Here is a 15,282-nt window from a genome sequence, read left to right on the forward strand (position 1 = left end):
CATGCTCGGCGCACCCTCAGCAGCAAAGCCCCACAGCTAACAGCCTCTCGCACTGCAGGGCCCCCCTCAGCCCTGTCCCCGTCCGCGCCGCAGCAGCAGCAGGCGGTGGCGGGCCCTGCCCAGCTCGCGTGCAGCCACCTCGCTCCCGGCAGCGGCGCCAGGCTGCGTTTGGTTCCGGCTTAGGGCCCCCGCCCCAGCCTGTTCCCGCATCGCGGGGGCGGGGCCTGCACTCATCTGCGAGCCACGGCCCGGGCGCGGGCGGGTCACGTGGTGGAGGTGTGGCCGGTCTCCTAGCAACGCGGGATGGCAGCGACGGGCGAGCAGCAGGGCCGCGAGTACCTGGAGCGCTACAAGATCCCGGAGCTGCTGCACAACCTGAGCGCGCTGCTGCTCTACCACCGGCCCGGTACGCGCGCCCCGCTGGAGGCGCGGCACCACCCCGGCCGGGCTTCGGCCCAGGGGGCTCCGGCGGGTCCCCGGGAGGCTGGCGGAGCGCTGAGCCACTGGCAGGAGACCGGCCGGGGCTCCATGCCGCCGCCCCCGGCCGCTGCTCCCGGTGCAGGGCTGCCAGCGGGGAGCCGGGTCCGTCGGGAATGCGTGACTGGGCTCAGACCCGGGCCGGCTATAACCATTCACAGCCGGCTGCCGCGCGGCAGAAACGCTCCCCTCCCCAAGCGCAGGCTGTGGGGCGCGGCATTGGCTGAAGGGAAACAAAAATCTGTGGTGTGTCCCCCCTCCCTCAGTGCGCTGGGTCATGCCAAACCCTGATTTATGGGCCGCCAGGACAGCCGAGGCGTGAGGTGGGAGAACGTGCCTCTCGGGCTCATCCCGTGCAGCTGGGAAGAGCCCCCGTGGAGGCGCGCGCGTTCCCCTCGCCTGTGATGCCTGCAGGACGCTGCCAGCTCTGCTCCAGCTGAAGAGCCTGCTACGGGTGTGAAAATGTGCTCTAATATTACCGCATCGCTTCTTTCCCCACCTTCTTTAATGCATCTCTGCAGCTTGTCCTAAACATAGATTGTAAGCTCGCTCAGCACAATGGCTTTGTATTATTCATTTGTACAGCACCTAGCCGTATTGGGCCCTTGAGTAGGGCCCCGAGCCAGTACTATAATGAAAATAATATCAAAATGACTAGCCCGGGCTAGGACAGCTATTTGCATGTGGGCAGCGAGGTGTTGTACGTTATTTGACTGCACTGACACTGCATGCAGAGTATTGGATGTTTATCAATTGTTCATGCAGGATATCACCAGACATTAATTAACCATAGATCCCCTTCTTCAACCTAAAGGCTGATTATTATTTATACAGTTGCTTCAAACCTGTCTAAAAGCTCAAGTACCATTGTCTTCCCTCTGCACAAACCTTTCACTGCTGCATGCAGCTACACACTGCAGTGTGGATGCAGCTTGCTTTTTCTTGTGGCATGTAGCTCCATATGGTCTACATGCTGCCACAAGTGGTGTGAAGTATAGCCATATCCTTAGCAGATTTACGGTTCCACACAACTTCTATTAAAATATTGCAAATGATTTTTTTAATTGCCTTACTTCCTATGACCGTAAAATACCAGTACCTTAGCTGTAAATTTAACAAGACTCATTAATGGGCAATTAAAAAAATCACTTCATTGATAGAAGAGCTTTTTATATGTATGTTGTAATTTTTCCAAAGACCGTCATGCCTCTGGAGTGCTTAAATTCTGCAGGAATCTGCTATGCTTCAAATTTTATTATAGACAGTAGTGATACATTTTCACATTTCAATTCGTTTTTAGAATTACTTCATTAAAACTGAAGGTTAAGTGCTTATAAAATCATTCACTTTGCTGTAGAATTCAGTGCAGCGCTGCTAAATAATTCTGAGGGTTTTGTCATATAACTTCGATTTAATGTGCCATAAAGCGTACATAAGGCCTTGGTTATAAGCTAGCAGTTTGCCCCACTGCCCCTTTGCAAGGCTCTAGGGGACAGTCAGCATATGTTTATAAAGTAACCGAAAGCAAGCTTCAGAGTGAAGTGACTGATATTTCAAAATTTCAGTTTTTTTCTATTTAAGTTAGTTGCTATTGTGTATACAAAATACAAACAGCTCTAGCACTAGAAAGATATGGTTAATATAGCCTATAGCCAGTGTTACATTACTTTACATACTAAATAGAATTTGATTTAACACCTTTTTATACTCAAATGGTGAAATTTCGGCCCTACTGAAATCAATGGGAGTTTTTTGCCATGGACTTCACTGGTGTCAAAGTATTTTACAATGTAATGCATTAAATTCAGGGCCTTTAATCAAATGTGGCCGGTAACGTACACACAACAGTTGCTCACATGAGCCTTGGATATTAGAATCTGTTTTACTGAGAGGTGGAACATTGGTTGACAACCAGCAGTTGGTTTATTTATAGATAATTAATCTAGAGCATTCAGCAGTATAGTATATGAACACCTATTTGTTCCTCACCCATTTCATTAACTGCTACGGCATCTTAAATTATAACCTGGAGAGACAGCACTTTTTAAACACAGCATCCAATGGAAGATAACCTTTAATGGTACAGCAGCCCCTTCCTATTCTTTTGTTAGCATTCAATCTGATATGAGATTTTAATTTGCATGATGGTGCACACAGAACAATGGTTTTGCCATAACTTGTATTTCCTTGAGATTGTCAGAAATGTAATATTTTACATTAATTATAGGATTGAAGAATTAACTGGTAACTAGATAACATTTATTTTTATACTAGTGTATATTCAGTGAAGTTACACTGCTAGTGCAGTATAGATAAAAACAAATCCTACTGTACTGTAGTGCACTGTTTTTGCATTTAATGGTAAGAATTAGTAAACCTAGTTTAAAAAAATGTATAGTATCAACAAGATTTGTTAACTTTATTCTTTTACAGAAAGACCAAGAGAGTTTTTGATACATGCACTGGAAAGAGTGAAGCTTGCAAAACTAACTGATGCAGAATATCCTTATCTTGTGGATGAATCAAATTTGGATGCCATGTTTGAAATGCTGGACACTGCAAGTCAAGGCTATATAACTTTAGTGCAGTACAAAGGAGGTTTGTCTTCCTGGCTTAGCATTTTTTAATTAACATGATTTTTTATTTATTTACATATGAGAACTTTAATACAGTGCAGAATATTTAGGCTATAAAATGCAAGGTTGTTGCTCAAAAGAATGTGAGATAGTTTCATTAAAGAAATTTCTCAACCTGTTAGAATTTAGCATTGATAGAAAAACGATTTACTTATTGCAAAACAAGAGAGACACCTCCCACCACCCCCTTCCCCGCTCTTGTATACAATATTTGACCAATAAGGTCTAAAAATAATCTACACTAGAGCTGGCAACGTTAAAAAGTTATATTTTGTTTACAAGCTAGATCTTTGTGACTCAGAAAAAAGTAGTAAGTCCATTTTGGATGTAAAATTAGACTTCTGTGGGTTTGCATTGCAAGGCTTAAAAGGATTCTCTCTTTTAAAAACCTTTATAGCTCTCAAAACCTTGGGGTTAAGTACTCAAGATTTGCCTTATGAAGAAGATGCAACTATCACATTGGAAATATTCAAGAAAGAAATGTAAGTAAAGTGACTTTTTTACCCTTTGGCTTTATGTGGGGGAGATAAAGATTTGTAGCTAAGTGTAATTGCATGAGTTCTTGTATTAAGCTGTTTAAAAAAGGAGTATTAAAAAGCATAATGATATTTTTAGAATCAGGTCTTAAATCTAGTCACAGCTGCTCGACTTCAGTTTGAATATCAGGCACTTGTCACCTTATGTTCATACCCTTTAATTATGTTAAAAAATAAAAACATCACTATAAAGTCAAATTTAAACTAGAAGCGATGGATTACGTTTAGTTTTCCTTGTGAGGTGGATCATAATAAACGAGTAGTGATAGACTGAGGAAAAGTTTAAAAATATGTTCTAATTTATGGAGTACCATGGGGAGCACTAGCAAAAAAGCTCACAGTTCTGAAAGTGATCATATTTCTACAAGTAGGTCAGATATTTTGCTATTGGTGCCACTGTTCTCTCTAAAGCAGGGGTGGGCAAACTATGGCCCGGGGGCTACATCCGCCCCTCCAGACGTTTTAATTGGTCTCTGGAGCTCCTGCCAGGAAGCAGGGTTGGGGGCTTGCCCCACTCCATGCAGCTCCCAGAAGCAGTGGCATGTCCTCCCCCTGGCTCCTATGCATAGGGACAGCGAAGGGGCACTGCACGCTGCCCCCGCAGCTCCCATTGGTTGGGAACCGTGGCCAATGGGAGCTGCAGGTGCGGCGCCTGCGGACAGGGCAGCGCGCACAGCCGCCTGGCCACGCCTCCTCATAGTGGGGACATGCTGCTGCTTCTGGGAGCTGTTTGAGGTAAGCGCCACCCGGAGCCTGCACCCCAACCCCCTGCCCCAGCCCTGATCCCCTCCCACCCTCCAAACCCTTGGTCCCAGCCTGGAGCACCTTCCTGCACCCCCAACCCCTCATCCCCAGCCTCCTGCCCCAGACCGAAGCTCCCTCCCGCACCCTGAACTCATTTCTGGCCCCAACCCAGAGACCACACCCCCAGTCGGAGCCCTCACCACCTCCTGCACCCCAACTGCCAATTTCATGAGAATTATGGTCGCCATACAATTTCCATACCCAGATGTGGCCCTTAGGCCAAAAAGTTTCCCCACCCCTGCTCTAAAGAGTATTTGCACCGACTGCACAGCAGTGATTTTCTTGTCATCTCTGAAAGCAGTCTCCTTGAAAGCCATATGTGGAAATGACACTTGCATTAAAATTTTTTACCAGATGACATTGTCATTTGGGAAAATATCCCAAATTAAAGAAATCAATACTGCAGGGAATTGATCAGAATAAATATCTGCAGCTTGGATGGATATTCTGGGGATTCAGAGTAGTGCTGGTAATCTCCTCCTATACACAGGAGCATCTGTGTTTGCAGTGATAAACCTTTCAGTTCTAATTAACTGTAGGGCGTGGTATACTCAGTCAATACATGTACATAAAGCCTCAGTATTATAGAGTTAAAACTACTACTGTATTTTATAGACAGCCCAGTCATTTTATTTTTTTATTAAGATTAGAACAACCACTACACCAGCAACTGAGCCAATAAAATTTGTGTGGTTTGGAACAACATTTTAATCAGGGCTCTGTGTATTCGATGCAGCAAATTCACTGGCTGTGGAGTTGGATGCTGAGATTCTGGAGTTTTGCTCCAGAATCTCAGCATTTAAATTATGAGCACAGAGAGAACCTTGAAAACATGAACCTTGAAAACTAAGCATAACCAATGTAGTGCCACCTGCCTGCTTATCACCTGATACAATTAGAGGAATTAATTTCCCCTATTCATCTCAAAACCCTATGGAGTCTTTTTATCAAGGCTATGCAAATTGGCATTTTTCCAAAGAGACCAAAGAATTGAGCAGTTCTTCACAGAATTTGACATTTTGCTGCATGCAGATGACTAGCATTTTGTTTCCCCATCTCTGTCCTATAGAACCTGCCTGTAGTGCCCTCTTGCTCTCTTACTCAAATAACTTGGCTTTGTGGAGATACAGTGCAGTCTGTAGATGTAGGCAGCAGGAAATTAGGATGCCAGAGCTGGAGTCCAGTTTACAGCCAGGATCAGGAGAAGCCATAGGGGTGGATTGGCAAGCAAGGCAGCCTGTACAATTGTGTAGGAGCCTAATGCCTGTTTTGAGCCTGTACAAGTTCCCTATATCCCAGGCACATATTTGGGAAGGGGAGAGCAAACCAAAAAACTCCTCAAATGTAATAATTAATTTTACATGAGTATCTTCAACTTCAGTTTGGCATGTTTGTGTTTATTTGGGAGGAGGGGTACAGAATTGGAAAAGTAGGTGGTTGTTAGTTACCCAGTTCTCATTTAAAAATAAGTATAGTACACAAGTCCATCTTTACTTCCCACATATGATGGAAAATAACTATGGTGGTTTGGGAGGGGATAAGAACACTATGTACGAAAGAAAATTCTATACTGAAACCTCGTGTAATGAACAAAAATTGTTTACAGAACATCTAACTAGATTTCTTTTTGTCTATAGGAAGAAGTTGTTGCAGGAGAGCTGGGCAATATATCAATCTTAAGCAGCTGTCTGCTAAAAATAATTTTTTTTAAAGTCTTATCTTTGAGTTTGTTTTTATTTTAATTGCCTTTTGGCAACTGATAGTGTTTCACTTATCCAAATATAAACTGAGTAGCATGAGCATAGTATGTAAAAAGATGAATTACATGGTGATAGTTTAAATAATCAGAAACTACTCATTACACCTGAGGAACGTCTTTTGAGGACTTCCTTTACAAAAAAAAAAAAAACATTCAAAACAGTGTAACATTAAAAAGATGCTGTGTATCAACATCTTCCCTAGCAAGAATGTTTTGGGGCCATACAGTGATAAAAATGACTTATTCAGAGTAGCTCAAGGCAATGCTTTGACACGTGTTGGTTCAAATATATAATTATTTCTGTACAAAATGTGGTTCTAGTATGCAATAAACAGCAGCCATTATGGCACTGAAAGTTTATTTTAAAGCCAGATATTTCTTTAAGACTCTTGGGGAAAAAATAGTTTTGAACAACCTGGAGAAGATACCCAAATTCCAACAAAACCATTATTTCCAAACATAAGCAATTTGAAATAAATAATATTTCAATAACTGAACAAGTTGTGATGGCATTTTAAAACAAATTTACTAGTCACAATGTATGCAAGGCCTGTTCAGACCATTTTAAAGAGGACAAAGGATTTGGACATTCAAGGAAGAGACAATTCTGAAGTTTCCATAACAGGACTTAGTTTTAAAAGTTAGCATGATCAAAGAAGATAGAACATGGACACATGCTTTCACCTCATTCCACACCCCCTGCACACACATTTAAGTATGTAATGCCCATGTATGAGAATTTATGTACATAACTGTCCATATACCAAAATGAGACTGCACCAATTTGAATGAATGTTTACCACTGAATGCAGTAGCATATATACCCAGAGTTTACTCCATATTACTCTAAACCATTAAAGTTTCCTCAGCATAACCATTATCGCCTTACAGCCATCATCAACTAAACAGATCACTTGCTATTCAACAAGGAATACATTCTCCAATCTAGGTCTGAGCCTGCTGTGTTTCTAGGTTGGGGGTAGTTACAAAACAGGCCAAGTTAGAGAAAAGTGATTAAAACAGATTTGACTAAACTATACTAGGTTAGAAACCAGTTCAGTAGTGCAACTGTTTTAAAATGGCTATGTACAACATATAATCAGAATTATAAAAAGATTAAGGCATAAGGCTAGATCAAGTCAGCATTTTACAAAGATTTACTAGTGGTCTGTTTGTGGGGGGTTTTTTGTTTTGTTTTTTAAAGAATATACAATAAAAGTATACTAATGCAATAGCTTGACTTCACTTTTATTCAGATAAATAACCTAGAACAGATATTTTACTTTTAACCATTTTCCTTGAAGATCTTTACTTATTTTCCTATATTAGGCCAGTTTGTTCTCAAATTAAGTAGAATCTCAACATCCTGTTGAGCTAATTTGTAAACTCCAAGTTCATTTAAGACTGCTGTGGCAGAGGGCTGGTTTGGATCCAAGATGGTTCCATTTTCTGAGGCTGAATGTAGTGCATCTTTCAAAAGGAGGGCAGAGCCAACATTTAGATTCAAGATAATGCAGGCTTCTTTTATGCTATAAGAGGAAAAAATACACACACTTTACTGCCTGAAGAGGAGTGCCCATTTCAACTTCATGTCAGGACACAGTATATTCAGTCTGTGGTTTTTTTGATCATCCCATTAATAAAATACTAAGAATAACCTCCCCTTTCTGAATAGCGGAAAGACAAAACCTAAACTGAGAAGATAATGCAGCCACAGCTTTCAAGATATATAGCAGACATCCACCTTAATGTCCTTCTTGTTTTCTGTGAGACAAATGTAAGTATAACCACCATTTCTGACATATACTGCTTCCAGTTACCCAGGGCCCTGCATTTGTTTTTTAACTTTAGTTTCCCCATGGAGTAAAGTAATAAAAGCCAATACTTTTTTACATTTTAATATTGGTAAAAAGTTAAGCAAGATGAACTATCTTCTTATTCAGTATACTTAAATAAGAACACAGTATGATATATAGATAACACATTCCCTGTCAAAAGTCATCAAAAAGCAAGAAGATGCCCTGTAACTATACATTTCTGTGCCTACACTTTCCCATTATAAATGGGGATAATACACATGAAAGGAGTGTGAAGCTTAATGTTTGAGAAATATTTCAAAAGCCTCAACAAATATAGCATCTTCCATTTAAGTATTATTGTAGTACCAATGTATCACCTTCATCCTTAAACATTTCTGAACCCACTCCTGCACTCTTTATTTAGGCTGAAGTCCTATTTGACTTTGTAGAGCAATTAGCCTTAGTAGGAATCACAGTACTGCACCCCAAGTCCTTGTTTCTTGGTGGTTTGTCTTGCTATGGCTTCTTGTGCTGTTTACATGCTTTACCATCCAATTTTCCCTAAATGTGCAAGTGCCAGACTGTGTGTAACAAACAATCCACTGCTAACCTAAAAGAACAAACCATAGAGTCAATGGGGGCTTTGCTTAAGTATGAACTGCAGGATCATACCTGATATAGTGGTACAGATTCTCTCCACTTCCAACACTATAATTTTAACAGATTTCTCACCCAATTAATCCAAGCTGCAACTATGAAAGATGCTGATTTATATACAATGTAAGAACTTGGTATGATCAGTTGGATACTTGGTTTTGAAATACTAATACTTTAGAAATTGGCTTACTTACTGTTTGAAATAATTTTCTGGCCTTTTGCAATAGTGGGAAAATAAAGGGAAAAGATTCCTAGTCATATCAAACTGAAGTTGTACTGCTCCTCCTTCATTGAAGTGATTAGCCAGAATTACCTACATATGTATGCAAACAGATGCACTAAGTTAATTTAGGTAAGTCAATTGCACTTTCATTGTCACAGCACATATCACAATGGCAGATGCTTACCTCTTGATAGATGAACATATCCACTTTCTCTGCAAGCATCTGCCAGAAGATTTTAAACAGCGAGTAACAAAGCTGCTGTTCCAACTGCAGCAAACGATCTCTTAATGTCAACAACAATGGGCAAGCTGTACTGGATAAGGACATCACTGCCTGCTCTGCCTGGGATGGCAAAGATAACCACCTGAAGAAACAGATGTACACCACCATGTTACACTAAAGTTATTCATTCCCAGGAAGGCAGTAGCAATGAAGCTCATCTTTTTCAAAAGGCCACAATCTCATCCACTTTTAATTTTCTTAGGTTTTGGCTACCCCTCCCCTTTCTCAAATATCCAAAAAAAGATCAGTCTGCATTATGGATTAATACTCTACACCAAATATCATTCTAATAATATCAAGCCTATATTTTAGTAACAGGAATGTAAGATGGGACACCTGAAATCCGGGGGGGAGACTCCAAATGTGTAGAAGCAAATCAGAAAAGAACTTTTATTTTAGAAAGCAGCCTACCAATTTTATTCAGAAGCAAGTATTCATAGTTACATTAGGACTTATTGAAAATGGAGGTAGCCCTTAAAGCCCTATCACACTTGCTCCTTAATATTCCCAAAGAAACAATTATTGTCAGATAAGAGTCGGCAAGAATTTCTTCTGGGAGTCCTGCTGCAGCGTGCCTCCACTATTTGCAGGACTGTGCTTTAGAAAAGTACAATCTAGTTAAAAAAAATATTTTTTTAAGGAATTGTGAAGAAATGCCACAGATAACACTTTCCAAACAATTTACTACATCTATCTCATTTCATTCATAGAACTAAATTTTTACATTACATAGTTTTTTGCCAAAAGTCTTAAAATTGTATAACAAATTAACAGAAGACATTAACACAAAGACTCACCTCTCTTTTTTATACAGCTTTGCAGCATCTTTGACCTCCCTGAAGACATGGTCTACTTGGCGGGTCAACATATCATGTTTTAGGCGTTCTAGAAGGTTAATCATGTCATCAAAGACAGAGCTTTCCATACAAGCTAGCTGTCCTAGCTGTAGCTTACTGAGAGCATTACTATCTGCACAAATCTCCAGCGCAGCCTGCTGAAGCTCCAAGAAGAACTACAGAAACAAACAGATTTATATATAAATACTAGAGCAAAAACATTTCTACCATGGTAACTTTTTATTTGTACTTTAATATGCATAGCTTCAGCTGATAATATGTTTCCCTAAGGCTTTTATAAACTAGCAATTTGTTTTCAAAAAGATGAGATTATAAAAAAAAATCTGGTAACTCTATTGTCCCCAAATGAGTATAGAAGTATGGTGTTTTAACCCCAGTGATGGAAACAGAAAGCTGTTGTATTCCATCTGACTTCACAATACTACTAAAAAATAATTTAAAAAACAAGCTGAAGGGTCAAATTTTCTTCTGGCCTAAGTGATATAGGGTCCTAAATTCCATTTTCAGAAGTTCAATGGAATTTTGGGCTTCTAACTACCTGAGTCACTTTTGAAAATGAGACTTAGGTGCTTTGAAAATTTTACCCCAAAATCTCAATTTTCTGATTTCTGCAAAGTCTGACAGACATACTGTTTTTAACCTAATAAGAAAAACTACAAGTTAAGACCTGGATAGCATTTAAATTTTAATAAATGTTTCCTTAACTAAAAAAAAAAAAAAAGAAATTTCTGATTTAAATTTTATAAAGAAAGAAAATTAAATGGAAGTGTTCGTATGATAGTGATAGCAGACAGATATGTTACATTTAACATTAAGCACTGAATTTCACATTTCCAGTTTTTTAGTTAATTTATTTTAACAGGTATTCATTAATGAAGTTGCATACTTAAATATACAGAAACAGGCTGCATTCTGAATTAGGACACACTACCACAAACCTCTGAGGCCGTGGAGAGCCCCACTGAGGTTAATAGGGCTCCACACAGGTCTCCAATAGCAGACCCCAATATAGAATCAGGGTTTGTAGGTAGGTAAAACAAAAGTGTACTCTCATGGCTGCTCCAAATCCACACAGACCTGGCTGTCAGATTCGTCTGGCTTCTCAATTTTACATGAAGGATCAGCAACTCACTATCAACTATAGTGCATAGATGTGTGCTGAAAAGTAATACCTTATAGTATTAGGTAAAGATGCAGTACTTAAGAGCAAGAAAAAAAAAATCAAGCTAACATGCTTCAGCAGAAATAATCCTGAAAATTAGAATCCTCATATATTTAGAGGCAATGGGTCATTAACCAGAGAGATAGGTTGACCTGGAAATTTAGTGTCTTGACTATAGGTTTTGGGTACGTTTTAGTTTGCTGAGTATAGGATAGTCTGGGAGTCTTGCTTCCTGGGCTGACTGAGGCAAGAAAATTAGCTAAGGTTAGTGTGACACAATGGTGCTTTCTTTTTACAGATAATGGAGCATTCTGGAGGTGGTAGGCTACAAGTAATAGTAGGAGGACTGTTGGCTGTAAGAGTGAAATATAGCTCTAAACATAATGGGTGAAATAATCCTTCCCCTACTAAATTCACCCTGCTTCCTGAGAAAGTGCCCACTCCTACAGATCTTACAAATGAGCAGTAAGTCATTGACTTCTACCAGACTACTCATGTAAGGGTTAAGAAGAATAGGATCCATAGGTGGTCTCCCATGTAACAAGATGTTGCAGAATGGCCAAGGTGCAGTGCTAGTTTACAGGAAACTAATCTGATTTAGATGTTTTGATACAGTGCACAAAAACAGCAGTATTTAAGCACTGTTTAAATTATAAGAAGTAATTTATCTTTAAACATCTTTCACTGAATTAGAATTTACATCTGGTTCTGTTTTTTCAGCACTCATGATTAATTCTGCATCTTAAGATACTGAAATGAATGAAGTGGTTTTAGTTGAGCACCACATAACAGAGTTAGTTTATTTATTTATGTAAAACAGTAATTACTCACAACATTGTCAGCCCAGTCTGCTAATACTGTTCCTATGTAGTTAACAGCATTAAGAATGGCACAATAACGGAAGGCTAAAGAAGCTCTAGTCTCTTCCTTCATAACTTGAGTTAACCGTATTCTGAAGTCATCAACTAAGTCTTTTTGTAACTCCAAGAACTGTAGTTTTCTAGATGCTGTAGGAAGATTCTTATATCTGTCTGGAGAGACAATTGTAAAAATTTTAATTTTCCAGAGTAAATAAAAACAGGAACTTTTTAAAAAGGTAAGTATTGTGGTTGCCTCACTCCTGCAAAGACTTACATGCATGCTTAATTTTACACCCTCAAAGTCGTCCCATTGACTACTTAAAGTTAAGCACATATGTAAATCTCTGCAGAACTAGGGCCTAAATAAATGGTTGCTTTACTGATTTCACTATAGCATTTAATTTTAAATTTTTTTCCTGGAAGGAAACTTGAAAAACAGCCTGGTAACACTAGGTGGACCTCAGAAATCTTCCCACAAGATGTGACAGAATACACATTTAGTACTCAAATAAAAATCACCTTGATGTTCATCTGCTCTTACTCACCATGTAGAAAGGTTAAAGTTAGTTACTATCTACCTTTTCAGGAATTCATTTTTGGTCACTCAACCATTCCCTGGGCTGAATTCCTCAGAATTGATAACAGGACTTGTTTTATTTCATTTTTACACATAAACAAAAAATATGAATTCAATTTATCTTCTTTCAAACTTAAACAAATTTCTAATGGTAATCATCAGGTGTATCACTGTAGAAATTAGTACAAAGATAAAAGTTTGATCATAATCACTAGAATTATTCATTAAAGTTCAAAGGAAAAAGGAACAAGAATTCCATTTATTTGTTAAAATGCAAACCAAACAACATTTCTACTTCTTACTCCTTTGATGACTCCACAACCACTGACATTTAATGTAGATTAATGTATTGAATTATAGTTCTTGAATTATTTAGGAGACTTCATCTTAAGAAGTGTCTCAAATTTTATAATAATTACCTGTGATAACCTGTAACAGAGTCGTAAAAGTTTCAGCACAGTCTGGGACCTTCATTTCATCTACATCAGTGATATCTTTATATTGCGATACCCAGGCAGCTTCAGATGAAAGTATAGAGTCCATCTTTTGAAGAGCAACTGACAGGCACACAAAAATGTTTAATAATTTAATATTCATATATTAACTTGCTTTGGAGTTTACATATTTAAGATTTCTTCTAATAAACTATCATTTTTAAATAAAAAACTTAAGAATCCTAAAATATAAGATTTAATAAAAAGTAACATTGACGAAAAATAGTTTTTAAATTTGAAAATTAAAACATCAATTGCTTCAATTAAGATTTTAGAGGAACATAAAATTAGCTTATTGAAAATCATCACTAATCATAATTTTTAAAGTGCTTATCAACCCTGTACAGCTGCATTTTCCTTTACCCAAAAAAGGGTCAGAAAATTCATGGCCTATTTCAGCTGTTCTTATTCTTTACAATACAACACTTAGACACTTATCACCATCACTGCTTGAAATTTACCAACATCTATTACCCTGAGGATTATATTAATAGTCATATTAATCTACAAAACAAGCTGAAAAACATTGTGCTGTCATGTACTCCAAAGCCAAACCTCTGCAATTTAATGGAAAAAACCTTTAGGTACTGCATTTTACATTTTCACTCAACTATTTTTTTAAATGTAGCCTACTACACAAATATACCTGCCAATGAATTTCACCTGTTTGTCAAATAATATAATAGCTCTTTATACAGCTAAAGTTGTACAAATACTCTTTTTGCAATAACAGATATTTGACTAATACTCTTGAAGTCAAATAATATATTCACTGAACACTATTCAATGAGCCTTATTTCCTATGGCCTGAACGCACAAAAGGAGTTAGGTGCCTAAGTCCCAGTTTTGGGACCAATGGGACCCATAAAACTCTCACTGAAACTCTGTACGCACCTAAACTCACTGGGCGCCTATGTTTTTTCAGTAAAAGTTCTGCTTCTGAGCATGTATGTTGCTGCTAATCTCCCACATTAGCCTTAGAGCAATTCATAAACCAGGGGAAAAGAGGTGTTCTCTTGTCTAACTTGCTTGATGGGCCCAATCTGGTCGGCAATTTCTGAGCATACTTACTGGATTGGGACCTCAGAAGTTTAAACAAGAGAATGGGGGGCAGGGGAGGCGAGACAGACCTCCAAAATAACTTTTAGCCCACTGGTTAGGGAACTCATCTGGGAGACCCCCAGTTCAAGTCCCCCCTCCACCTGCAGGGAAGAACAGATCTGAACTGGGATCTGCCAATTCTCAGGTGAGGGCTCTAACCACTCTGTTATAGGATATTCTGATGTGGGGAATTCTTCAGTCTCTCCTATTGAATATGTTGCACTGTGGAATATTTAAAGAGTCACTGGAGTAGGGGGAAAGTGTGCATGCGTCCACATCTGTGTGAGCATGACTGACGCTACAGCCTCGTGGTTAGCTCATAATGTGGGGGAATCCAGGATCTACTCCCCCTTGCCATGACTCTTTAAATATTTAGCCACAGTGCAACAGCTTCAACAGGAAATTGAGAGATTCCCCTCATTAGAATATCCCACAGCTCATAAGGAGGACTTGAACCGGGAGTCTCCCACATCCTGGGTGAGTACCCTTATCACTGGGCTAACAGTTATAAGGGAGGTGGTCCTCCCCTTCCCGTTTCTTGCTAAAACGCCCTAAGATACCAAACTCCAAAGAGATTTCCAGGCTGTGAATCTCAAGCAGAAACAGAAGACTCCCTGCAGCCCAGACTTACGCTCCTATCTTTGCAAAAGATGCAGGGCTGAGCACAAACCACCTCTGGTCATTATCTCCTTTTCTAATTTAGGCAATCCCTGCCTACCATACAGACTACAGCATCTATCTCTCCCTATTCAATATATATGCGCCAACTCAGGCTTTGTGTATTGCAGTGATTTTCCCAGAGACCCAACTCCTTTTCTACAGTCAAGCCTGCATCTCTCTTGCTTTTCTTATAGCTTCTTTCACTCACTCCACTTTGTCTTCCCCTATAATAGATCTTGGTGTGTCTCTTTCTCCCTACAGTGTCCTTTACTTGCTCCCCTGAACTTCTGTCTCTATTTTCCCTGTCACTCTTCTCTGTAAAAATTAGTAACCTCTTCTTCTTTCTACTATATTTTTCTTTCCTAACTTATCCCATCAACTTAAAAGCCCACCTTCA

The 15,282-nt window shown here is 39.3% G+C and overlaps 2 protein-coding genes across 8 annotated transcripts in view; one reads left to right on the forward strand and one right to left on the reverse strand.

Annotated features, from left to right (window-relative positions):
- Nucleotides 1-7,933, forward strand: EFCAB10 (EF-hand calcium binding domain 10). Of its 2 annotated transcripts, none has more exons than XM_074942491.1 (4): nt 1-406; nt 2,911-3,075; nt 3,511-3,595; nt 7,888-7,933. In XM_074942491.1, the coding sequence occupies exons 1-4, from the start codon at nt 304-306 to the stop codon at nt 7,916-7,918; spliced, it is 384 nt and encodes a 127-aa protein (XP_074798592.1). In that variant the 5' UTR covers nt 1-303; the 3' UTR covers nt 7,919-7,933. The 2 variants fall into 2 exon arrangements, with proteins under 2 accessions (XP_074798592.1, XP_074798591.1); XM_074942490.1 differs by lacking the exon at nt 7,888-7,933 and adding an exon at nt 6,091-7,746.
- Nucleotides 5,138-15,282, reverse strand: part of RINT1 (RAD50 interactor 1) — a 23,337-nt gene continuing 13,192 nt past the window's right edge. For 5 of the 6 annotated variants that reach the window (XM_074942488.1, XM_074942489.1, XM_074942485.1 and 2 more), the window contains 6 exons: nt 13,050-13,187; nt 12,025-12,224; nt 9,972-10,186; nt 9,076-9,256; nt 8,863-8,981; nt 5,139-7,741 (listed from right to left, as the gene is read on the reverse strand). In XM_074942488.1, coding sequence (XP_074798589.1) covers nt 7,525-7,741; nt 8,863-8,981; nt 9,076-9,256; nt 9,972-10,186; nt 12,025-12,224; nt 13,050-13,187 — 1,070 coding nt within the window. In that variant the 3' untranslated portion in view covers nt 5,139-7,524. Of the gene's footprint in view, nt 7,742-8,862; nt 8,982-9,075; nt 9,257-9,971; nt 10,187-12,024; nt 12,225-13,049; nt 13,188-15,282 lie in introns of all 6 variants that reach the window. The other variant, XM_074942484.1, reaches the window with a different exon arrangement.

The sequence above is a fragment of the Natator depressus genome, chromosome 1 (assembly GCF_965152275.1).
Source record: "Natator depressus isolate rNatDep1 chromosome 1, rNatDep2.hap1, whole genome shotgun sequence".
NCBI lineage: Eukaryota > Metazoa > Chordata > Testudines > Cheloniidae > Natator > Natator depressus.